At 41.4% G+C, this 27161-nt stretch overlaps 1 protein-coding gene across 4 annotated transcripts; it reads right to left on the bottom strand.

Moving 5' to 3' along the window:
• Positions 1-6014: 6014 nt before the first annotated feature.
• On the bottom strand, positions 6015-25609 carry DUSP11 (dual specificity phosphatase 11). Of its 4 annotated transcripts, none has more exons than XM_005575583.5 (9): positions 25363-25609; positions 23765-23840; positions 20463-20594; positions 17599-17722; positions 13084-13144; positions 11297-11343; positions 10963-11038; positions 10555-10731; positions 6015-6663 (listed from the first exon to the last, which is right to left on the bottom strand). In XM_005575583.5, exons 1-9 carry the CDS (start codon positions 25602-25604, stop codon positions 6465-6467), a joined length of 1134 nt encoding a protein of 377 aa, XP_005575640.1. In that variant the 5' UTR covers positions 25605-25609; the 3' UTR covers positions 6015-6464. The 4 variants fall into 4 exon arrangements, 2 of the variants coding, with proteins under 2 accessions (XP_005575640.1, XP_065383019.1); XM_065526947.2 differs by having other exon boundaries at positions 10633-10731; XR_012422191.1 differs by lacking the exon at positions 11297-11343.
• Positions 25610-27161: the final 1552 nt, after the last annotated feature.

Below are 27161 nucleotides of genomic sequence, written 5' to 3'. Positions count from 1 at the left end.
CAGTTCTTAACCTTGCTACCTTAATACCTCCAGAGAAGGAGCCAGGGCCCATACATAATTGTCTTCCAATTAATGAACAGGTCTTTCCAAGGCAACCAGACCTGGCAGATCAGCCCCTGCTGCCCTCCAAACTAGGACTGTTCACAGATGCAAACAGCTTCATAGACCATGGACATCATCATGTTGAATTTGAGGTCATTACCTTAAAAGGAATTAAGGAAGCCAAAGCCTTATTGCTAGGCACCTCAGCTCAGTGGGCCAAGGTGCCCTTATGCATGCCCTCCAATGGGGTAAGAAAAAAATTATGAATATTTATATAGACTCCCAATATGTTTTCTCGGTGGCACATGCCCACGGAGCTATGTAGAGGTCTTTTGACTAGCAAAAATAAAGAAATCAAACATACTTCTGATATTTTGGCCTTATTAGAATCTGTAAAAGGCCGGGCATGGTGGCTCACGCCTATAATCCCAGCACTTTGGGAGGCTGAGGCGGGTGAATCACCTGAGGTCAGGAGTTCGAGACCAGCCTGGCCAACATGGTGAAACCTCGTCTCTACCAAAAAATACAAAAATTAGCCAGGCATGGTGGCACGTGCCTATAGTCCCAACTACTCAGGAGGCTGAGGCAGGAGAATCACTTGAACCCAGGAGGCAGAGGTTTCAGTGAGCCGAGATTGTGCCACTGCACTCTAGCCTGAGCAACAGAGCGAGACTCCATCTCAAAAAAAAAAAAAAAAAAAAATCTGTAATTGCCCCCTCTAATAGTGGCTAGCATCCACCGTCCCAGCCAGCAAAAAGGAGACTCCCGAATAGCCAAAGGAAATCAACTTGCCGACCTGGCAGCCAAGCAAGCCACAAAAACATTGGACTTTGAGGCTTTCTTAGTCCCATTAATACCTCACATGGATCTGACCAAGTTCCAACCTTGCTATACCAAAGGAGATTTAAAGTGAGCCAAGGAATGGGGATTCACATCCCAGCCCTGGCCCATCCAGGCTGGAAATGTAATCCGGAAGGTATCATATTGGTTCCCAGTGCCCTCCTTAAAGACACAGTGAGCCCGTTTCATCAAAGCACCCATTACAGAAGAGATGCAACCCTTCAATGGCATGTGAGTTCTTGACTGGCCCTGACATGCAACGGATCATTCAAAATGTGATCCATCAATGCATGCTTTGTGCCCAAACTGCCCTAAAACTGGACCCCACCCCTGTTTGGGGGTACAATATCGAGGAAACTCTCCATGCAAGGACTGGCAAGTTAATTTCATCACAATGTCACGGGTGCCTGGATGCTACAGGACATCTTTTTGTACCAAAAACATCGTTTTGTTTTTTGTAGACACATTTACAGGATGGGTAGAGGCATACCCTATCTGAACAGAAAGGGAGCTGAAGTGGCCCACACTATACTAAAGGGATAACTCCCCAGTATGAACTCCCTTTGACGATTCAGAGTGACAGTGGTGTGGTGTTCATCTCTCAGGTAGTACAGGAAGTGTCTCAAGTCCTAGACACGGAATGAAAACTTCATGCAGCACAGCCACAGCCCACCGGAAAGACTGAAAAAACGGATTCAAACTATTTAAAGAACAACTAGGCCAGGTGTGGTGGCTTATGCCTATAATCCCAGCACTTTGGGAGGCCGAGGCAGGCGGATTATTTGAGCCCAGGAGTTCGAGACCAGCCTGGCCAACATGGCAAACCCCATCTCTACTAAAAATACAAAAAATTAGCCGGACTTGGAGGCACATGCCCTAGTCCCAGCTGCTTGGGAGGCTGAGGCACATGAATTGCTTGAACCCGGGAGGTAGAGGTTGCAGTGAGCCGCTATCGTGCCACTCCACTCCAGCCTGGGTAACACAGTGAGACTCTGTCTCAAAAAACAAAAAGGAACAACTGCTGCTCAAGTGTGCCAGGAAACTAATCTAACTTGGGACAAAGTACTACCTTATCTCCTGCTGAGGATTTGGGTCATTCCCTGAAACAGGCTCTAGTTGAGCCCTTTAGAAATTATGTATGAGAGACCTTTCCTAGCCACCTTGGGGCTAAGATCAGGCTATAAATTCTTAGAAAGGGAAGGAGCTATTAGATATTATTTAAAATTACTAAATGAAATATCGACTTCTCTTCATGAGTCTGCTTCTTCCCCACGGACATGCTACTTCACCCCTTCTAGGCTACAGACCAAGTCCTACTTAAAACCTGGAGGGAGAATGGACTGGATCACCAACTAGCCCCTCAAAGGGTAAGACCCTGTGAGGTCCTTCTGACCACACATTCATCAACTGGGCAGGAGTTAAACCGTGGGTACATTATACCTGGATAAAAATTGCCTCCCCCGCCAGCACGACCTACCAGGTTAATAGACCTGAATGGACATGTGAACCAACTAAAAACCTGAAGCTGCTTTTCAACAAAACATCCACAGAGAAGTAAAGCCTTCTTGCTAAGCACCACAGTACTTTATGGCTTAACGGTGTCCGCTGAAACCAATCTTTTCTTACAATGGGCACATGATGCAGATAGCCTACAGAAGCTCGTAGGGTTGGAGGGCTGTTACCTATCTCTAGCACTTTGGTATTACCTTGGTGGGTCTTGCTCTTACAAGGAAACAACTGGGTACAGTAACAAACTTTTATGAAAAACTATTCCAAAGAAAATCAGGTCTCTGGTGTGCTAACAGGAGAAATATAAGGCTATGGCCAGGCATTAATATAACCCTTCACAACCCAGGTCACAGAAAATCTTTTACTATAAGTCAGACTGTTCAACAAACTTTTGAATACACTCCTCCTCTCCTGAAGGAATTTCCCTTGGCAGCCCCCCAAATTTTGGCTATTAACAGCCGCTGTACTGAGGAAGGTTTTTATCAAGCTTGGGATGATTATCTTTGAATGATTGTGCTCCCTTACCCTTACCCTGCCACCGGCCACATAAATCAAATTGCCCCTTTACATTGGGAACAAAAAAAACCCCAGCATTCTTATGATAACTGGCCAAATATCACTAAGAATATGGGTTGGATGCTCCCCCCACCAATGTGAACATGCCTCAGGGCTGCAACAGACTGACTGGTTTGCTACCAACTGGACACAGACCAGGAATTCAAACGGCTAGCTTCATATGGAATGCAATGGCTATGTGGGACTAACCTTTGGCCCTGATTACCCATTGGCTGGATAGGACAATACGCTCTGGGATTCCCACAGGTCCAGGGTCATTTGGCAAAAACCAATGGACAACCTGGAAATTTCCCAAATGTGTTGCACCAATGGACCAAGTCGGTTTTCCACTCGTATGACCATCTCCTCTCCATTTCTGTTCCCCAAGTTAGTTTAGAAAATGTTATCTGACATGTTGAGATCCTAACAAATTATACCCAGCATGTGCTGAAGGATACATTCAAAGGCATCTCTTTAGTCACCTCTCAGATGACTATGATGAGAAAAGCAGTTTTGTAGAACCACATGGCCCTCAATGTCTTCACGGCTGCACAAGGAGAACTTGTGCCATAATGAAAACTGAATGCTATGCGTACACTCCAGACAATTCAGGAAACATCACCATAGCCCTTCAAGATATGTACAAACTGATGCTATGTCCAACCTCATGATGTCACTAAGCCAATGATTATCTTCATACTTTCGGTCAGTACCCTCTTGGTGGAAAAAATTACTGGTAATTCTGGCTATGACTATAGGAACAGGAACACTCCTTGGTTGTGGATTATATTGCTGCTGCACTATGTATGTGGGATTGCAGGATTCCCCTTCTGAAGCTCCTGACACTCTGTTCAACAATGTTACAACAAACTTGCCTAAGTCCCAGGACATATGAATATTTTTCAACTGCACGTAAATAAGTTCCATTCCTCAGCCCCCTAGGAATGCCCCTTGTCAGCGGGAAGTAATTAGACTGAGTCAACACCCCAACTCAAGATTGAGGAATGGAACACTGTCAGTGGGGATACTGTAACCCAGTCTATACTATAAAAATCATCAGATGTTTATTTTACTTATTTTTCCTTCTCTGTCCTTAACTTCCTGCAGGCAGGATTGCTTGCACGTAGTCATTTTGGTAGAGAGTAGTCACTAACAAGTGATTAACTCCGAATCCTAACCCCCAGGTGCTGCTTGCACGATTAATATACTTGTTTTTCTTTTAAAGAACAATGATCCTTAGGTCACACTGACCTTCTTGATGGCATCCAGAAGTCTGACTGGCCGAGGGACACGAGCAGCTTTGATCATCAAGGAAAGCCCCCAATTACGTGCAAAGGAAGGTCATATTTGAGAATCTGCTTCTCCCGCCCTCATACTTTGGCCAAATTGAATAAACCTTTCTAAGCATTAATATGTCAGTGTTTGGCTTACTGTGCGTCGGGTACACGAACCTAACTTTTAGTGTTCTACAACAGCAACCTGAGCTAATCAGGTACAGCCAAGAACAGCTGAGCTACAGTATCTCCTTAAGATCAGGGTCCAGATGTTAATAGATAAGCGAAGAGAAAATAACTGTCATGTGCAACATCAGACAATCAGTAACACAAATCCTCAACATCAAATGCTTTAAAATATGAAGCCAATGGCTGGGCATGGTGGCTCATGCCTGTAATCCCAGCACTTTGGGAGGCCAAGGCAGGAGGATCGCTTGAGCTCAGGAGTTCAAGACCAGCCTGGGCAACAAAGTGAGACCTTATCTCTACCAAAAATTTAAAAATAAATAAACGAACAAATAAAAATAATTAAAAAATGAAGCCAGGTTGCTCAAGTATTCATCAAGTATTTACTGAGGCTTACTATGTGTTATGATGATGAGACACTTCTTTGAGCCATCAAAGAGAAGTTTCTGGCTTCCTCTGCAACTAAAAACAATTACCCTCCCCAACGATCGGTCTGTGTGTTCCACAGGTATAGAAGCAGAAGAGACAACTAGGAAAAAGTGAAGGTAGGCCAGGCATAGTGGCTCATGGCTGTAATCCCAACACTTTGGGAGGCTGATGTGAGTGGATTCGCTTGAGCTAAGGAGTTTGAGAACAGCCTGGGCAACACGGCAAAACCTGGTCTCTATAAAAAAAAAAACACAGGCCGGGCGCGGTGGCTCACGCTTGTAATCCCAGCACTTTGGGAGGCCAAGGCAGGTGGATCACCTGAGGTCGGGAGTTCAAGACCAGCCTGACCAACATGGAGAAACCCTGTCTCTACTAAAAATACAAAATTAGCCGGGGTGGTGGCACATGCCTGTAATCCCAGCTACTTGGGAGGCTGAGGCAGGAGAATCGCTTGAACCCGGGAGGCACAGGTTGCGGTGAGCCGAGATCGCACCATTGCACTCCAGCCTGGGCAAAAAGAGCGAAACTCTGTCTCAAAAAAAAAAAAAAAAAAAAAAAAAAATTAGCCAGGCATTGTAGTCCACACTTGTAGTCCCAGCTACTAGGGAGGCTGAGGTGGGAGGATCACTTGAGCCCAGGAGGCGGAGGTTGCAGTGAGCCTAGATGGCACCACTGCACTCTAGCCTGGGTGACAGAGCAAGACCCTTTCTCCAAAAAAAAAAAAAAAAAAAAGGGTAAACCACAAAACCACAACTCCACTGTAAGAGGAGAGGCAACTGGAGAAAGATCCCAGGAGGTTATATTCAACAACGGAGCAACAATACAGTAGTCTTGCCAGATATCCACAGCCTTTAAATGGACATATTCTACTTGGTTCATCACCTTTATAATCTATAAAAGTTTTCAAGTTTTCTGGATAGTTCTACCCAGTTGATAACAATTACCCTGCCAAGTAAATCACTCACGATAATTGAATAAACCAGCAATCTGGTTTATCAGTCAGTCTCTCTTGCTCAATTGACAATCCCTAAAAGTTCATCCATTCCTGTGTGAGACGGTATATCTGACAATTCAGTCAAAGGAAGTTGGTCAAATCCCACAACTGACTACCAAAGACAGAAATATCTAAACACAAAAATACTACAACTAATTACAGGTAGTAACTAGGTTCTAAATAAATTATCTCCTAAGTAGATTTTAATATAAATTTTGAACAGTTATAGAAAATAAAGATGGCCTTTGGGTCAATAACAGAACATACCAAAAACACTAAAAATTTCTGTACATAAACACACGCATGTCACAAGTCTAGTCAGAAAGAAATACACAGAAAAACAAGACAGAATTTTAAAAAATAATTTGCAAGGGAAGTTCTTAACGCTTTAGTTCTAAAATATTGTCTTCCTTTAGAAAAATTTAAGACTGGAATAACAGATTTTTTTTTTCCTGCAATGCTGTAATTACTGCAAATTTATCAGCAAAGAGGTAAACAGCAATGCAAGTTTTCCTTAAGCTTGAACGCATAAGGGAACACTAAAGAAACCTGATTAGACCTGAACTAATTAAAGTCACACCAGTAATATTCAGGCCAGCTCTGGTCTCTAGGTAGAATTCCAGGACAGGTTTGTATCACTGGGTCCATTCCCAATAGGCTGGATAGGAGAGTCCAGAGTAATTGTCAGGATACCACCTTCTTCTATCCTGGGCTGCCAGACTGGCATTGGGCTTCACATTCCAAGAGTACCTCCTGCGTGAACAGTCCTCTCCAGGAGGACCAGGAGGAGGGAGATGGCCTCTCTGGTAAACATGTGGATTCTGTGAAAATTTTCTTAAAGCAAAACAAAAAGTAATAAGCCATTACTAGGATTAGTACCATAATTTTTATTTATTTTAAATTTATATTTTCATAAAATACTTTAAATTTATAAATATACAAAATAATATATATTCTACTGTTTTCTACCTGTGTGACCTTAGCAGATAAAACACTTAATTTTTATTTCCCTAACTTCTTTATAAAATGGGGCTAATAATACTTTTCACCTTCACGAGCTGTTATGAAGCTAAATTAAGAAAATACATTTCAATTTCCTACAATGCTCTGGCACACAGTGGATTCCCAGAAGCCTTTCCACCTTTCCCTACAGAGATAAATGCACGCCCATACTATTCTAATCAAATACTTTCTCTCCCAAAGTCTGGCAGGGTTGACATAAGATAGAATAAGCTATTTAGTACTGAAAACAGCTGCTTCCACTTTATAAACATACATAAATTAATTAAAAAGTGTGAAAAACTTTAAGCATGCTACATGCAACAAATTTGAAAAATTAGGATTTAAATTTACTTGTTTGAAAAGCAAGATCAAAAAATCTCATATAATTGTACAAAAGAAAATCTGGGGCTGGGTGTGGTGGCTCACACCTGTAATCCCAGCACTTTGGGAGGCCAAGGCAGGCGAATCACCTGAGGTTGGGAGTTCAAGACCAGCCTGATCAACATGGAGAAACCCCGTCTCTACTAAAATTATAAAGTTAGCTGGGTGTGGTGGTAGGCGCCTGTAATCCCAGCTACTTGGGAGGCTGAGGCAGGAGAATCATTTGAACCTGGGAGGTGGAGGTTGCAGTGAGCTGAGATCACACCATTACACTCCAGCCTGGGCAACAAGAGCAAAACTCCTTCTCAAAAAAGAAAATTTGGAAATCTGAGAAAAGAAAAACTAACCCCCCACTGCAGAGCCCTCAATCCCACTTACTATAATTCAATTAGTTAGTATTTCCTTTTGTTCTTTTCCCTAGCATATTTTTCTGACTGTTGAATCACAGCCTATTATTTTCACTTATCATAAATGAGCTAACACTTTCAGTGGCTTTATAAAATGTTACAGTATGGATATGATTATTTAGCTACATTCTCCACTGTTAGAAATACAGCAGTTACAAGTTTTTCCACAACCACAAATAATGCTGGGATTAACATTGAAAAACATATACTACTGTATCCTGAGCTAGCCCAGCATCTGACACACAGTAGGGAGTTTGAGAAATGTACTGAATGATTAATATAGTTTTTTCTGTATTTTGAAGTATTTCCTTAGTCTCAGAATGAAATCACTAGGTAAAGTATTTTTATGGTTCTTGAAATTGTGCTTCAAAAGGCTTATGCCAATTTTCAATGCTGTAAGCAACATGTTTTTGAAATGTTTGTTTTCATCTTTTTAAAATGTCAGGTTTTTTTAAGGTTTTTTTTTTTTTCTTTTTTTAACAAAAACAGGATTCCAGCATGTTGCCCAGGGTGGTCTGAAACTCCTGGGCTCAAGCAGTCCTCCCACTTTGGCCTCCCTAAGTGCTGGGATTACAGGTGTGAGCCAATGCGCCTGGCCTAAAAATGGCAATGTATTTTTGGAAGTGTTTACAATGTGCCAAACTGTTTAAATTCATGTTAACTGTCAGTAACAACCACTATGGGGTATGTATTATTAAAATATCTATCTGACTGATGGAAAAATGTAAATGTTGATAGGCTAAGTATCTTATCCAAGATCACAAAGCAGGCAAGTAACAGAGCCAAGATGCAAATCCAGGTCCAGCCTGACAACCACAATGGAGTGCTTATCAAAAACTGTTGCGAAACTGGCTGGGCGAGGCGGCTCATGCCTGTTTAATCCCAGCACTTTGGGAGGCTGAGGCAGGCGGATCACCTGAGGTCAGGAGTTCAAGACCAGCCTGGCCAACATGGTGAAACCCCCATCTCTATGAAAATACAAAAATTGGCCGGGCGCGGTGGCTCAAGCCTGTAATCCCAGCACTTTGGGAGGCCGAGATGGGCGGATCACGAGGTCAAGAGATCGAGACCATCCTGGCTAACACGGTGAAACCCCGTCTCTATTAATACAAAAAATAGCCAGGGGAGGTGGCAGCGCCTGTAGTCCCAGCTACTCGGGAGGCTGAGGCCGGAGAATGGTGTGAACCCGGGACGCGGAGCTTGCAGTGAGCTGAGATCCGGCCACTGCACTCCAGCCTGGGCTACAGAGCGAGACTCCGTCTCAAAAAAAAAAAAAAAAAAAAAAAAAAAAAAAAAGAAAATACAAAAATTAGCTGGGCGTGGTGGTGGTGCCTGTAATCCCAGCTACTCGGGAGGCTGAAGCAGAACTGCTTGAACCTGGGAGGTGGAGGTTGCAGTGAGCCAAGATTGCACCACTGCACTCCAGTCTGGGTGACAGAGTGAGACTCTGTCTCCAAAAACAAACAAACAAAACTGTTGCTAAATTAATAGGCAAAGAATAATACCTTGCTATTTGTGATGGTTAATTTTAGGTGCCAACCTGACTGGGTTAAGAGATACCTAGACGGCTGGTAAAGTATTATTTCTGGGAGTGTCTGTGAGGGTGTGCCCAGAGGATACTGGTGTGTGAGTAGGTGGGAGGATCCACCCTTAGTATGGGTAGGTACCACCCAACAGGCTGGGGGCCTGGATAGAACAAAAAGGCAGAGGAAAGGCAAATTGTGCTCTCTCCTGGAGGTGGAATACCTTACCTTCTCCTACTCTTGGACATCAGAACTCCAGGCTTCATGGCCTTTGGACTTGAGGACTCACACCAGTGTCCTCTAACCTTTACCAGATTCCCAGGCCTTCAGCCTTGCATTGAGAGTTACTCCACTGGCTTCCCTGGTTCTGAGGCCTTCTGAGTTGGACAGAATGCTACGAGCTTCCCTGGTTCTCCAGTTTGCAGACAGCCTACTATGAAACTTCTCAGCTTTCATAAAGTGCATAAGCTGATACCCCAAATAAAAAAGCCCCTCCTCCCATCCACCCACCCACCCATCCATCCATCCATCCATCTATCCATCCATCTATCCATCCATCCATCCATCCATCCGTCCATCATCCATCCATCCATCCATCCATCCCTCTACTGGTCCTATCATTCTGGAGAACTCATACTAATGTACCGCTTTAACCATACCGAGGCTTTCCCTATTTTCCAAGTGAAAATACTTTTGCTGTATATCTGTTCAGATCCTTTGCAATTTCTCTATTAGGATTTTATTATTTTTCTTATAATTCATATCAACTCCTTAAATAACAATCTTCCTTATTCTAAAAACTATACTACATGAATGTAGCCTAAGAATGTAAGATCCTTTTTGATAGCCACATCAAACTCTTGGCTTAAGTTTAAAATCAATGAAAATTTCTAAGTCCCTTTCCGAATTGCCTCTGAAAAGTCACATATTCCCTGTCCTGTAACTGATTTTCCAGTGCTAAATGCAAAATACAGAGCAGAATAATATCTCCTGGTTCAAACTGATCAGCAAGAATTCCTTATGGGCCGGGTGCGGTGGCTCACGCCTATAATCCCAGCACTTTGGAAGGCTGAGGCGGGTGGATCACAGGGTCAGGAGATCAAGACCATCCTGGCTAACATGGTGAAACCCCATCTCTACTAAAAATACAAAAAATTAGCCGAGTGTGGTGGCGGGGGCCTGTAGTCCCAGCTACTCAGGGGGCTGAGGCAGGAGAATTGCTTGAACCCAGGAAGTGGAGGTTGCAGTGAGCCGAGACTGTGCCACCATACTCCAGCCTGGACGACAGAGCAAGACTCTGTCTCCAAAAAAAAAGAAAAAAAGAATTCCTCATCAGTATCATAACATGTTTTCATTAATTATAGTATTAATTTCTATCTCAATTCTAGAAAAGGGACAGCAGAGAGAGGTACCTGACTGATTGTTGCAAATTTTGGGTCTGGGTGTGGAAATGTCGAGTTGAGTGACCCTGGATCTGATGTAGATTATACCTAGGTCCTCGTTTAACAGGCTTATTCATGGTGTGGACTGGTTGCATGAGATGTGCTGAGTCTTCAAAACTTGACCTGGGTACACTGGAATTCCAATTCCTTAAAGAGAATATTTCCACACAATATTACTGGTTTCCAAATTTAGTAGTCAATTTAGTGACTATACTTTGGCATATGAAAGTAACAATTTCTTCCTTCTCCCATTCCTGTTTGTTTATGTCTCCCCCCGCCAAATAAACCAGCTACCAGAAGAATGGATATATGCAACTTAAATTATATAAAAAGAGATCTCCCTGACCACAAATCTCACATATGTAACATAAGACTTACTTTCTGATAGGACCATTCTGAAGGTCTTCAATGTAGTTTTGTCTTTCTAAGCAATGTCCCCGGCACCTATTGAATACTGAGGAGAGGATAAACTGTTAGAAATAACTGTACAAAAAGCAAATCTTTCCAGAAAAAGCAAATTAAGCTGAAATTCACTATTCAAGCTGTTATATCTCACTACTTCCACATACATCTATAGACTTTTGGCAAGACTATCTTATACTGGAACAAACGAATTACAAACTTCTTTTTTTCCAAAATTTGAGAAATTCTTCTACATTTCCACCTTTAACTTTAATAAAAAGGGAAAAATAGTGACAACCCTCATACTTACATTCAATTGCATCATCTGGCCTCATGCCTTCTACATCAATCAAATATCTAACAAAACAACATAATTTGGGTCATTTATATATACGAAAAGAAAAAAATGAAGTTTTTTCAAAAAAGGTCCAATTTCAACTTACAGACATAGATATAAAAATCCTAAGAAAATATCAGCATATCAAATCCAGCAGTTATTAAAGAATGACATACTATGACCACAAAAAGACGTTTTTCAAGACTGCAAGGATGACCCAACTCCAGAAAATCTATTTATATTTTTATTTACATTAATGTAATTTAATAAACAAAAGGAAAGAAAATGCAGAATCATTTTTTATCAAAACACTTTATACACTAAAAATAGAGACTTCCATAATATGACAGAGTATCAGAAACCAACAACAAACAAAAGACAAATTGGGAAAAATATTAACATTATATCTAAAAAATACTGTATAACCAACAGAAGGGCCAGAAACTTGGAAGTCACCATCACTGTCAGCCACTTCTTCCATACTCTTATCTTCAATTCACCACCAACTCCTGACAACAATATTACCTAAATATCTCTATAGAATATATCTGTATCTTTCCACCAAAATGACCACCATGCCCTGGTCCAATCCATCATTATGCCTCAATTCCTACAAACACCTCCCAACTTGTCTCCTTGCTTCTACCTCTTTCCCTCTGCAGTGTATTCTCCACTCAACAGCAAAATGATAGGTTGAAAATACAAATTTGTATATATTCCCCACACTCATCCCCAACAAAAAAAATTCAATGGTTTTCTCTTGCTCTTAAGGTAGTGACTAAAACCCTAAACATAGCTCTGCATGGTTTTAGCTCCTACCCATATTTCCAGCTCCATTTTAATGCCATGCTACTCCCATGGCCCAGTCTCCCTGGCCAGCTCCTCCAACACAGTATGTTTTCCTGTTACATGGTCTCTGCTGATCCTTAGGTTCAGAATTCTCTCCACGACATCCCTACCTGGTCAACACCTACTCATACTTCAGATATTTGCTCAGACCTTCCCACAGAAACCTCTAGCCCTCTTGTTGAAGTCAAATCCTCCATATTCTACGCTCTCATTGTACCACATCACTCTCCTTCTCAGCACTTGTCGGAGTTGTAATGCTATAGGCATGTGTGTGATTCTTTAATATCTACTCCCTCCCTAGACTGTTAGGATGCACAAAGAGCAGCTAGAGTCTCTTTGCTAGCACCCAGCACAGTGCCTACACATAATAGATGCTCAGGAGATATTTTCTGAATGAACAAACATAACTCAGTGCAGTGTGGCAACATCCATAAAAAGCGTTAAGGACACATACTATTTGATTCAGAAATTCTATTTTGAGTGAAATTACCTCCGGGGCTACGGCATATGTATTCAAAAATATTTACATATAAATGTTTACTACTTCAATGTTTTATAATATCAAAAACTTCTGACTTTTGTGTTCATCGGTATGCAAAGAACAACGCAGCCCTTAAAAAGAATGAGTCCAAGTATTTTCATAGAAAGATGTCTATCACGTATTAAATTAAAAAACAGAATATCTAACTATTATACCATTCAGTAACATGTACACTTGTATCTGCATTTTTAAAGTCTGAAAAGATGTGTACTAAATTATTAATGGTGGTAATCTCTGGGTGGGGAGCAAGACTGCCTTCTACTTCATGTATTTCTAATACCAGTTGCATTTTTTACAACAAGCTTACATTATCATTGTAAACAGACAAAAACAACTTTAAAATGGTCTGCCTCTGGGGTTGGCAACTTACCTGCAAATAAGGTAGCCGGTCCTGTTTAAACCATGAGTACAGTGGACACCAATAAGTTTGTCTATAAAAAGAAAATACAGGTTTAAGTAACTGAAGTAGATACACAAGTGTATAACATTATCACTGCCCTGAAAATGAATAACTCTCAAGAGGAATTGTTTTTTCTAGGAACATACTATAAAGAATCATCTAACAGAAAGCCAAAACTCACTGCTTCTGGGAAACTTTGCATAGTCCCAATTAGACTCAGTGATGTAAACTGCAGGCCTGGTCAGACACTAACAGCTAAAACTGCAATGAGACAAACCCATCTATCTTCAAACAGAATGCCCATCAGCAACTGATTTAATTACACAAAAAGGGAGTGAAAGCAACAACAGGCTAAGAGAAGAATGAAATTTCTGAATGAAACAAATGAAATGCCTTCACTCTTGATACTGAATATTAAGGACAGTTTCCATAGTACTCTTGAGTTCCCAAAGAACTTCTATTCCTTCTCTTGTTCAGTGCTCCACACACGCCACAGGTCTACTTGCTCTGTGAAGCACTCAGGTAAATAGCACTATTCACATTTTACAATGAAAAGGCAAGGCTTGGAGATGTAAGTCAAAGCAGGCAAACAGTACAAGACTAGAATCAAGTCTAAGATTACATTATACCGCAGTATTTCTTAGTCCATCCTTTTAAAAGCTTATATGAAGAATTTAAGTCTTCATATAATTTAAAAAATTATATGAGGAATTAAATAAAAAACATGTAGTTTATCTTTGCAAAATCTGTGTCCGTGACTAGGTAGCGTCTGGTAAAGAAGGCACTCATCAGCCAGGTGTGGTGACTCATGCCTGTAATCCCAGCACTTTCCAGCCTGGCCAACATGGCGAAACCACATCTCTACTAAAGTACAAAAAATTAGCCGGGTTTTGTGGCAGATGCCTGTAATCCCAGATACTCAAAAAATAAATAAAATAAAATAAAAAATAAGGCACTTGGCTGGGGGCGGTGGCTCACGCCTGTAATCCCGGCACTTTGGGAGGCCGAAATGGGTGGATCACTTGAGGTCAGGAGTTCGAGACCAGCCTGGCCAATATGGCGAAACCCCATCTCTACTAAAAATATAAAAACTAGCCGTGTGTGTGGTGGTGGGCGCCTGTAATCCCAGCTACTCGGGAGGCTGAGGCAGGAAAATTGCTTGAACCCAGGAAATGGAGGTTGCAGTGAGCTAACATGGTGCTACTGCACTCCAGCCTCGGTGACACAGTGAGACTCCGTCTCAAAAAAAAACAAAAAAAAAAAGAAAAGAAAAAAGAAGGCACTCATCATTGCCTGCCTGGATTACTACAACAAACTAATCTCCCTACTTCCATCTCAACTGATCCTCCATATGGCAGATGTTATCTTTCTAAAACATAAGCCTGGCTGGGTTGTTTTTGCTTAAAAATCTCAATTTAGCATAACATGAAGCCCAAATTTAGCATGGCATTTAGAATCCTTCATAAACTGATATCAATCTGTCTTTCCAACTGATCTAAGTTCACAATGATCCTAACTATGATTTACAAGGGTCTATATGATCCACCTCTCTTCCCACCCCCAACCTCTCTGATCCTGTTTCTCCTGCTCTTACCCTCACTCACTCCACTCCAGCCACACTGGGCTCTTTAACATTCCTCAAACATGCCTAGCATAGTCATGCCTCAGGGACTTTGCACCTGCTGTTCCCTCTGCCTTAGAACACTCCTCCCCAGACACTCAATGGCTTGGTTCATTACTTCCTTTAAGGTTCTGCCCAAATGACATCTTCATAAAGAGGCCTTCCTAATCACTCACCTCTTCCCTCACCCCTTTATCGTGTTTTGTTATTCTCCAAAGCACTTATCACCATATATATTCCATATATTTATTAGGTTATTTCTCTCCCCTACTAGAATGTAAAGTATATAAGGGCAAGGACTTTGTTCTATTTCCACTTTTTAGAAAAGTGACTTCAACATAGGTTATACAATTATTTGTTGAAAATGTACATATGAATTCCATGCCTTTTCACATTATCTTCTAGTCACACAAGAGACTGCGTCTCCATGGCTTTAAGCCCTGTGCCTTTTGTGCCTAATCCCCAAAACTAGGCTGTCCTTTTCTCATCCTGGCAAAATTCTTGTCCCTGCAGCTTGAATGTTGTATCCTGTCAGGCCTTCCTCAATCTCTCCTCTATATTCTCACTGCACTTAATTTATTCTTTTATTATGATGAACTGTCTTTTTTGTCCTTTGTTTTTTTTTTTTTTTTTTTCCGAGACGGAGTCTTGCTCTGTCGCCCAGGCTGGAGTGCAGTGGTGCAATCTCGGCTTACTGCAAGCACCGCCTCCCGGGTTCACGCCATTCTCCTGCCTCAGCCTCCCGAGTAGCTAGGACTACAGGCGCCCATCACCATGCCCAGCTAATTTTTTTTTTTTTTTTGTATTTTTAGTAGTGATGGAGTTTCACCGTGTTAGCCAGGATGGTCTTGATCTCCCGACCTTATGATCCGCCCCACCCGCCTCTGCCTCCCAAAGTGCGGGGATTACAGGCATGAGCCACCGCGCCCAGCTTTTTTGTTCTATAATTAACCCACATCTTAAGCCACATGCACTACATGTTTATTTTCCTAGATAACTGTGAACTGCTATAATAAAAAACAAAGACTGCTATCACTTATGTGTCTTCATGCTCTAACAACAAATCTAAAAGGATCTCAGTGTTTACTGAATCAACTTATTTTCTCAGTCCCTACTAGTTCTAGAAGAGAGTGGAGAGTGTAGTGTCCTCTTTTTATCAGTAAGCCTGGTATCTGTGGGAAGGGATTATAGCAGAGGTAGCTAAAACTGATTACAAACAAGGTCCCAAACCTGCTATGGTAGTGGGTACTGCAAGACTTAGACAGTCAGCACAATTCAGCGGAAGACCAACATGGAGTTCAGTCTATCCAACTGACTACAATCAGTGTAAATGTGAACAACTAAGATTTAAAAATGTGTTCTCATGTATTCATAAGGACCTCCTAGCCTCACAGAACAAATGAAGTGCTATATAAAAATTTCACACACAAGAGCCTGGAAGCAGTGAATAGGCCATCAGCTGTACCCTCATATCTTAAAAGGTAGTATTTCTGTGACGACAGCTTATACAAATGAGAAAGCCAAACCTCTCAAGTTTTAAAGTTAAAGTACAGGGGAAGATCTGTGAACAAGGTTTAACATAATTAAAAGCTAGTGTCTACATTAAGTGAGTGACTGGGTTACAATTTGAAATTTGATCTTCAAACCCACTGATCCAGTCTCTATCTCTCACCTTCCATTCCCTATCTTCCCACCTCTGTCTCTATTCTTTCTCCACTACTCCATCACATTTTTTTTTTTTTTTTTTTTGAGACGGGGTCTTGCTCTGTCACCCAGGCTGGAGTGCAGTGGCCGGATCTCAGCTCACTGCAAGCTCCGCCTCCCGGGTTCACGCCATTCTCCTGCCTCAGCCTCCCGAGTAGCTGGGACCACAGGCGCCCGCCACCTCGCCCGGCTAGGTTTTTGTATTTTTTTAGTAGAGACGGGGTTTCACCGGGTTCGCCAGGATGGTCTCGATCTCCTGACCTTGTGATCCGCCCGTCTCGGCCTCCCAAAGTGCTGGGATTACAGGCTTGAGCCACCGCGCCCGGCCACATTTTTTAAAAAGGAGTATTTACTGTCAGATTTATGTAATAAAGTGTACACTCCTCAAGCTAAATTTGGAAAGAAGACAAATGCAGCCTTTGTCCTGTGGGTGCCAGTGGCTTTTCAAAGATAAAAGCTTCTTCAGTCTTAAAATATGGCAAATATCATGTTCTTTCTAGCAGGTAGATACCAGAAAAAGGCAACTGGATCCTTAAGATAAAGAACCTATTAAGTTACATTTTTAAAAGCGTAAGGTAAATCTTAAAGCAGGAACAAGAAAGCACCAGCCTTTGGCTGAAGTTCTCCCGTGTGAAGAATAAGAGGTGGTGGTATCCTTCCCCAGCTGTACTCAAAGCAGAAAAACAGCAGAAATAGCTTAAATACATATGACAAAGGGGCAATTTCACTGGTGCACTCTTTCTTGTTTTGCGTCTGTCCCATTCCTAATCTTTGCCCTTTCTTGTCTCTTTCACATAACTCTAAGACTCAGAGTTTTTAAATCTTTTCTTCTACCTCTCACTTCTTAACGAACATACAAGACAAAAATAACATTTTAATTTTATTGTATATTTCCCATTCAAATTAAAAAAGAGAGAAAGATGAGCTAGTTCAGTTCTTCAGTTCATATTTTGCACTAAAACTAATTTAACTTTCCAAAGCAAGTTAAATTATTTGTGATCAACAAAAGGAAAAACATCTTACCCTATTAGCACCACCTCACATTTTCATCATCTTAGCATCATATATAATGGGTCAAAGGTTAGAACTATAAAAAATACCAAAAATCCCCAACCTCATTCATAATGCACACCGCAGTTCAGATAAGAACAAAAACTCACCATTATCTTTATTTTCTTTCAAAAACCCATTAACAGCGTGTTTGAATTTAAAAATAGTCTCGTCATCAGGCACTTGATGTCCAACTGTAAATATTTTTAAGTAAGGAACAGATTCTGGCAAATCCTATAAAGCAAAACCATAAAAGATGTGCATTATTTCATTTGTAGAGAAATAATTAAAGAGTAATTAGGGGACCCAGAATATAAGCCAAGAGATTATAACAAACTTAATACGCCAGTATCAGAACATGCAATTCTGATAAAAGAGCTATTTTTTCCAACACTTACTTCAACCAGAAAGTATCACTTGATTTTCAATAAAACTACATAATAGTCAATAGGCATACAAAATTGAAAGCAAATTCCATGTGAATGAATGCAAATTTAACTATAAATTATATAAACAGTTCCATTTAATATTTTACAATTCAAGGGCCCGTGCCTTCATAAAGCAGCTATGATTTAAGTAGAAGAGTAGAGAACAGAGTCAGAAGAACTTGGATTTGAATTGTGAGACAGAGGGAATTCCAGGCACTATTAAGAACTGATATTCTTGGGGTGGGAGAAAAGTAGATACAGATAAAGACAGAAGAGGCTAAGTGAAAATCATTTTAACCACCCATAAGTGTGGTATAGTTCAGCGGCATTACATTCACAGTATTGTGTAACCATCACCACTGTCTATACCCAAAACTTTTTCATCATCCCCGACAAAAAGACTTTGACCATTAAACCATAATTCCCTTTTCTCCCCACCTCGTAGATCCTTTAGTCTGTTTTCTGTCTCTGTGAATTAGTCTATTCTAGGTACTTCGTAAAAGTGGAATCATATATTTGTCCCTCTGTGTCTGGTTTATTTCACTAAGCATGTTTTTAGGGTTCACCCATATTGTAGCGTGTATTAAATTTATTCTTTTTTATGGCTGAATGATAATCCATTGTGTGCAGATACTGTTTTGTGTATCCATTCACCTACTGATGGACACTTGGGTTGTTTCCACCTTTTGGCCATTGTGAAAAATGCTGCTGTGAACACTGGTGTACAAGTATTTGTTTAAATCCTTGCTTTCAGTTCTTTTAGAACTGAAGCTCTGAGTTCAAATGGAAAGTATCAGCATGAACTCATGATGTACTTTTAAAACAAACATATTTCTTAGCACCATCCACAGAAAAAGACTAGTAACAATGAGCCTAGGAGCACTGAGCACCTCTAGCACTCAGACTCTAATCTTTAAATAGCATTCCCACCAAACAGGAATCAAAGCTCCTTGGGAAAATGGCTGAGTTCAGGGTAGAACAGGAAATGTACAAGATAAGCCTGGAATTTTTTTCATATAAATAGCAAAGAAAGAGTGATTAAAGGTTACTAGGGTTGTGTCAAAAGGACTCAGGAGACAATCTAACAAGCTCCAACTCTCCAAAGATAGGGCCTCAATTTGTGCTTCAATTAAAAAAAAGAGAGAAATAACTACATTCAAGTTTTAAGTCATCCTTTTTCAAGCCTGTTTTATCTTCTGTAAAATTATGTATTAATTGTAACCATTTTATCCTCTGAGCTTAGCAAAGAAAAAGCACTCAACAGGAGATATTAGTACAACTGCTACTTTATCAGCACAGGATTGTTGAGAGGATTAACTAAGTTAATACATGTGAAAGCACTTTTTTTTTTGAGACGGAGTCTTGCTCTGACACCCAGGCTGTCATGCAGTGGCATGATCTTGGCTCACTGCAACCTCTGCTTCCCAGGTTCAAGAGATTCTCCTGCCTCAGCCTCCTCAGTAGCTGAGATTACAGGCATGTGCCACCCACACCTGGATAATTTTTTTGAATTTTTAATGGAGACGGGGTTTCACCATGTTGGCCAGGCTGGTCTCGAACTCCTGACCTCAGGTGATCCACCCGCCTCAGCCTCCCAAAGTGCTGGGATTACAGATGAGAGTCACCGCATCCGGCTGAAAGTACTTTTTAAATGGCAAACTGCTGTACAAATATTAACAAATATTAGATGTTACTGTTTCCAAAAGCCATGGAACTGGTCAGAAGAAGGATCATTCTTTCGCACCAAGATGCTAAACGGGGCCAACAGAACATATGAATCTCTGTATTGTATCAACAGATACTGGGAAAAGAAATCATAAACTCAGAAAACTTTCTTTTACATGATGCTTACACATGCTCAAGCAATGGCTTAAAATAAGTGCTAAGAAATATTGGATATTCCTTTCTTTCCTCCAGGCCACTGCTAGTATTAATAAGTTTACTTCATTTTCAAAATATAGAATATGGAAGCTTATAGAATTTCTTAGGCACACACAGAGCCTACTGCCAAATATTTTAGTTCAATTCATGTCTTCAATTTCATTTGAGACAGCAATTAAAAACATGTAATTAAAGAAATCACTTGGCTCTCTTTTTTTTTTTTTTTTTTTTTTTTTTTTTGAGGCGGAGTCTCGCTCTGTCGCCCAGGCTGGAGTGCAGTGGCGTGATCTCGGCTCACTGCAAGCTCCGCCTCCCGGGTTCCCGCCATTCTCCTGCCTCAGCCTCCCGAGTAGCTGGGACTACAGGCGCCGCCACCACGCCCGGCTAATTTTTTTGTATTTTTAGTGGAGACGGGGTTTCATTGTGTTAGCCAGGATGGTCTCGATCTCCTGACCTCGTGATCCGCCCGTCTCGGCCTCCCAAAGTGCTGGGATTACAGGCTTGAGCCACCGCGCCCGGCCTAGCTCTCTTTTAAACTTACTACCCATCAAAGAAGGCCAGGCTTCACATTAGCACAAGATGATTACTGAATTATTACTGAATTACTATAAATTATTTCAGGATCAGAATGAAGAACGTTCTTTTCAATGAAGGGTTCCACTTACCTCCGGTTTATAATAGCGTTGAGTATATGTTAAATCAATAATCAGTCCAAGTTCTTCATTTTGTTCTCGGATTTTGTTAAAAAGATCCAAAGGGGAAAAGCATTCTTCCGGAGCAAGTTTCTTTTCAAAACTCTGTCAGAGAGAATGAAACAAGAGCAAACATGTCCTTAAAGTCCTGCACTGCATTAGGCATTTATTCAAGTCCTGTGATGCTAACATATAACGAGATTCAAAGGAAAGTTTCCATTCTCCTGGAACACAGAAGGTATGTTATAACAATCCTTTCTTCCTGAGTGGTCAGAAAGAAAAAAATAAGCCCACTTCTATATGTGTATTTCTGTATTTGTTTCATGTTGGTCTCCTAATCAGACTGCAAACACCCAGATTTTATTCACCACTGTATCTCCAGCTCCAAGTGGAGTGCCTATCATATTTAGTGCTTATAAATATATCTTTCTTTCTCTTTGAAACAGGGTGTTGCTCTGTCATCCAGGCTGGAGTACAGTGACACAAACATGGCTTATTGCAGCCTCCACCTCCCGGGCTCAAGCAATCCTCCCACGTCAGCCTCCCAAGTAGCTGGGACTACAAGCATGAACCACCACACCTGGCCTTTTTTTTTTTTTTTTTTTTTAAAGAGATAGGGTTGGCCGGGCGCAGTGGCTTATGCCTGTAATCCCAGCACTTTAGGAGGTGGGAGGATCACAAGGTCAGGAGATTGAGACCATCCTGGCTAACACAGTGAAACCCCGTCTCTACTAAAAATACAAAAAATTAGCCGGGCGTGGTGGTGGGCGCCTGTAGTCCCAGCTACCTGGAGGCTGAGGCAGGAGAATGGCATGAACCCGGGAGGCGGAGCTTGCAGTGAGCCGAGATTGCGCCACTGCACTCCAGCCTGGGTGACAGAGCAAGACTTCGTCTCAAAAAAAAAAGAGATAGGGTCTTGCCATCTTGCCATGTAGCCCAGGCTGATCTCAAACTCCTGAGCTCAAGCAATCCTCCTGTCTCAGCCTCACAAAAAAATATTTGTTACATGTCTACATATACGATGGCTTTCATTAAATATTCTTTTATGTATGTGGCTTATTTTTGAACTTTGTGCTCTGTTCCCTCAATCTGTCTGGCTACTCAGGGACCAGCAATGTACTTTTTAAAAAATAGACTAGTTTGGCTGGGCGCAGTGGTGCACACCTGCAATCCCAGCACTTTGGGAGGCCAAGGCGGGCAGATCACGAGGTCAGGAGATCCAGACCATCCTGGTTAATACGGTGAAACCCCATCTCTACTAAAAACACAAAAAAATCAGCCAGGTGTGGTGGCAGGCACCTGTAGTTCCAGCTACTCAGGAGGCTGAGGCAGGAGAATGGCGTTAACCCAGGAGGCAGAGCTTGCAGTGAGCCAAGATCGCGCCACTGCACTCCAGCCTGGGCGACAGAGCGAGATGCCATCTCAAAAAAAAAAAAAAAAAAAAAAAGGCCTAGTTTTCAGAGCAGTTTTAGGTTCACAGCAAAACTGAGCCAAAAGGACAGGCAGTTCCCACGTGTACTTTGCCTTCCCCACCCCACCCAGACTCCCCCACTATCCACATTCCATACCAGTGTGGTCCATTTGTTACAAATGAAGAACCAACTTTGACACATTGTTATCACCAAAGTCTAGAGGTTAGGTATGCATGACTCATTCTATGTTATGCATTGTATGTACATATTATGTTATGTATATTTTGCCACACCAAAAAAAAAATGAGAGAAAGAACTAAGTTCAAGTTTTGATTCTTCCTTCTCTGAGCCTGTTTCATTATCTACAAAATAATTTATTAGTTGTAACCATCTATCTTCTGAGCTTAGTGCAGAATAAGCACTCAGTAAGAGATATTAGTACTACCGTTACTTCATCAGCATAGGATTGTGAAATACATTAATATATGTAAACCCCTTTTATGTATCCACTCTTACAGTATCACACAGAATAGTTTCACTTCCCTAAAAATTCCCTGTCTCCAACACCACCTTCTTTTTGGAGACAAGGTCTTGCTCTGTTGCCCAGGCTGGAGTACAGTGGCATGATGACGGCTCACTGCAGCCTTGACCTCCTGGGCTCAATTGATTCTCCCACCTCAGCCTCCTGAGCAGCTGAGACTACAAGCACACACTACCACACCTGGTTAATTTTTGTACTTTTTGTAGAGACAGGGTTTTGCAATGTTGCCCAGGATGGTCTAAAACTCCTGGCCTCAAGCGATACACCCACTTTGCCTCCCAAACTACTGGGATTACAAACATGATCCAACAGGCCTGGCCTGAAACGACTCATTTTTAAGTCCAGACACGCAGAGAAGCTGACACAGCAGCTGAAAAAGGAAATCTGATCTATGAGTCACAAATTAAGTAAATTCCCAAAACGTTTCAAGTGGGCTTCTCCTAATACTAATCTGAGCTATGCTGGGGAAGTCTAATAAGACATGGAATCTAGAAAACAATTATTTGTCTTCACCTTCTCATCTTTTTTATGGCTGTCAAAAGCTTTCCCCTCCTATCCCTCCTATTCCTTTCCTAAACAAAAACACAATCTTCAGATTTTCCCCACTGAGATCCTGACCTTGATGATCTGGGGGATATTTCTGATTGTGACCATGGGAGGAAAAGAGTCCCAATGGCATTCAGTGGGTAAGGGTTACAAATTCTAAACAACTTGCCAAATTCAGGACAGTCCTACAAATGTGTCCCACATCCTGAATTGCTTTTGGATGTCCTATTCAACATTAATATAGATAAAAAGCTGTTCATATTTAGCGTGGCCTTAGAACCTAACTCCATTTCACAAATAAACACAAAGTATTTTTTGTAAAATATTAATATATATTGAATTTTCCAGGATAATAATCACCTTATTAACCAAATGAAGATTATACTTTGTTTTGTTTGGAAATCTATTACAGAAACTCCTACCACTAAAGCAATATAAGCCACCTAGATCAGTCTACATTTGTAGTTCTTGAATTCATTGCACAGGCAACTATGTCTTTTAATGCAGTCATGTCCAAACATTTATATATTGAAATAAATATTATTGTATTATAAATTACTTTTATTTTTTATATTATAGTTAGGGTGTTAATTGGTATTTTTGTTTAAAATATGAAGTAGATTGTATGTACCTATGAACTTCATTTCAGGATAGTAAAGGGGTCATTACAAAGTATTTGCTATAAAAAGAGAAAATGGAATGTGATAGAGCGGAGAACAGTGTTCTGTATGGTGAACTCAGATACCTGAAAGAATACTGAATTAACTTTTGCTTACCTTTTGCAAAGGAACTTTGAAAGCAATGAAACGAGTCCCAGGCATCCGCTGTCCAACTGGGAGATAGTCTTTCCACCTATTAGATACATTTTTTTGTTAGGCAAATTGTATGCCAGCCTTGTTTCCTTGCATAGAATAAGACTTCCTGAAAATGGGAATCACAGCCCACACAACATGTCCTCTCTTCTCTCCGCTTTGCATTTCGCCACTCCACTTATTAAACTCCACCAAGTAACAACCTATACTGCTCTCCTCTCCTGTTTCCCCATCATGAAAACGAACACAAGCCAACAAAACAGTACAACTCAAATAAGGCCTATATAAAACCAGAGATACCCAGAATTCCTGTATCTCTGTTAAACTTGGCCCAGTACCAGATACTAAAGTGCCATTAATACAAACATACTCACTGAAATAGTTCAAATTCAATTATTTCATTTCACGGTTTTAGTTTTCATACGACTGATGACATCAAGTTCAATTAGTAGGAAACTTCAAGTCCATATTTTAAGAGAAAACCTGCTAGAAGAGGGGCTGTGAACTTCACTTAATAATGCTTGGAACTGGCCAGGCGCGGTGGCTCAAGTCTGTAATCCCAGCACTTCGGGAGGCTGAGGCAGGTGGACCACCTGAGGTCAGGAGTTGAGACCAGCCTGACCCACATGGTGAAACTTCGTCTCTACTAAAAATACAAAAAAAAATAGCCAGGTGTGGTAGCGGGCGCCTGTAATCCCAGCAACTTGGGAGGCTGAGGCAGGAGAATCGCTTGAAACCGGGAGGCGGAGGTTGCAGTGAGCCGAGATTGGACCACTGCACTCCAGCCTGGCAGACATCCTACTCAAAGAGCGAAAATCCCTCTCAAAAACAAAAACAAAACAAAACAAAACAAACAAAACAGATTGGAAGAAAACAAACAGAAGATTCACTGCAATTAGAACCCAACCGCAATAGATCAGGCAAGACCTGTATTAGGGTACTGACAGAAAGTGACAGTCAAAAGATAGGAGATAAAATGAAGAGAATTTATTGAGGTATGAGATGGTGGAGGATGGTCGCAAGGAGTAAAAACTGTTCACTGCACCTAACTGCAAAGTCTCAAAATTAATCATTTGTACGTATAAAGGAGTATATTTCAAACGAGGCCTGTTAGGAAGTAAAGTATGTTCGTTGTGATTTCTGGAAACAATACAAACCAACTTTCCATGTGAGATCTCAGGGCACTACTACTGCTGGGTTCCTAACTCAAACCATTACCCTTTCCGTGCCAACGTTAACAAGGAACTGAGGAGATTCCATCTTGGGAATTAAGGAGTGTCCCCAACACTAACAGTCCCACCTTAAAGCAATCCTTCCGTATTTTACCTAAGAACAATGGCCAGAACCTCCCTTTTACAAGAATATGGAGAAATCACAGGACCTTACAGACATCGCCCCTTTCAGCTACAGCGGGTGGCGCAGAGGGTCAAAGCCTCAAAGCAAGGGGCGGACAAGTCAAGCTTGCGACGGCAAGAGTGACAGGCAGAGACCACAAAAGATGAAGCCCAGACCCAGAAACCACGAGCTGGAAAGGCCACGCCAAGGGACCAAGACATATTTACCTTTCCGGGATATGGTTTCCGCCCTTCTTCTTGGCGGAGGAGCGTCCTGAAAAGTCGCGTCCCCGACCCCAGCCACTGCGGGGATGATGCCACTGGCTCATGTGGGTCCCAAGAAGCCGCCCACCCAATGCCAAGCCGGCCAAAACCGCCAGTCCGGCGCCCTCAGTGCCAGGATAAGACCCTAGACCGGAAGAGACTCGGCAGCCACCCACGCAGCGCTCCAGCGTCTCGCTATTGCGCATGTGCCACCGCCGGTCGTTATGGCGTAACCACGCTGGCTTACTGAGACTCCTGATTTGTAAACAAGACTTTGGTGACTACAGCGCCCTCTTTAACCAGAGGCCGGTAGCACTGGTCAATAAGGGCGTGTTTGCACCCTTCAGAATTCAAACAGTGAGGCACGGGGAAGTGCCTCTGCCAGATCCGTCCCCCGCCCCGGTTCCTTGGGTGTTCTTCTAGATAGCTACCAGTGCTTACATTCACATTTTGCATATTGTGTGTAAATATTTACCTTCACATACATGTATATCTTCTATTTTTATACAAAAGAAGTAACTGTACATATTCTACAATCTACCTTAAACACTGATTTTCCCAGTCAATTTATGCATACATAGATTCTATTTTGTAATGGCTATAGGGAATTTCATTGCTTATGAGTAACATAATTAAAAATACCATAATGTAGTTAGCCAGTTCAGTATTAATGGACCTTCAATTGTTTTCAGGTTCCTTTCAAATCTTATTACAGACAATGCTGCAATATGAATATCCTTATACATATATACAGCTATATCTAAATTCCTAGAAGTAGAATGAAAAAAAAAAAGAAAAGAAAAAAAAAAGAAATACGTTGAATTCTGCTAAAAGTGGAGCTACAAAGGACATCATACTCTATAGTAGCTCTGAAAATAGAATAGAGTACTAAATTCCAGATTAAACTGTAAGTAATTATGATTGCAGATTTTTTTTTTTTTTCTTGAGACCCAGTCTCGTTCTGCCACCAGGCTGGTGTGCAGTGGCGCCATCTGGGCTCATTGCAACCTCCGCCTCCCGGGTTCAAGCAATTCTCCTGCCTCAGCCTCCTGAGTAGCTGGGACTACAGGTGCATGCCACCATGCCCAGCCAATTTTTTCTATTTTAGTAGAGACAGGGTTTCTCCATGTTGGCCAGGATGGTCTTGATCTCTTGACCTCATGATCCGCACTCCTCCGCCTCCAAAAGTGCTGGGATTACAGGCTTGAGCCACCACGCCCGGCTGATTGCAGATTCTTGAAAGCAATTTTTACTTTTTAGTTTCTAATTTATGAAAGTACCTTACATATATTTTTAGTAATCTTTGCAACCATTTTAAAGCTGGGTAAACCGAGGATGAAAAAGGTCAAATTGATTTTAATAAAGCTAGACTGTTAGCTTTATTAACATTTTTGAGACAGTGATTTTCCAACCAGTTTTAAATCCATAAACATTTACAATTCTGAAAATTTTCACATCATGAAAAATATATCAATATTCATAAATTGTTCATTGGAAAAAGAAAAAGGTTAACAGAACATAACAAACTTACAATTAGGAACATTTAATTATTTGTTGTTGTTGTTGTTGCTGTTGTTGTTGTTGAGATGGAGTCTCTCTCTGTCACCCAGGCTTGAGTGCAGTGGTGCCATCTCGGCTCACTGAAACCTCCGCCTCTTGGATTCAAGGAATTCTGCCTCAGCCTCTCGAGTAGCTGGGACTACAGGCATATGCCACCACACCTGGCTAATTTTTGTATTTTTAGTAGAGACAGGGTTTCAACA

Source organism: Macaca fascicularis, chromosome 13 (genome assembly GCF_037993035.2).
Source record: "Macaca fascicularis isolate 582-1 chromosome 13, T2T-MFA8v1.1".
NCBI classification, from domain to species: Eukaryota; Metazoa; Chordata; class Mammalia; order Primates; family Cercopithecidae; genus Macaca; species Macaca fascicularis.
This window is presented reverse-complemented; position numbering and strand designations above follow the sequence as displayed.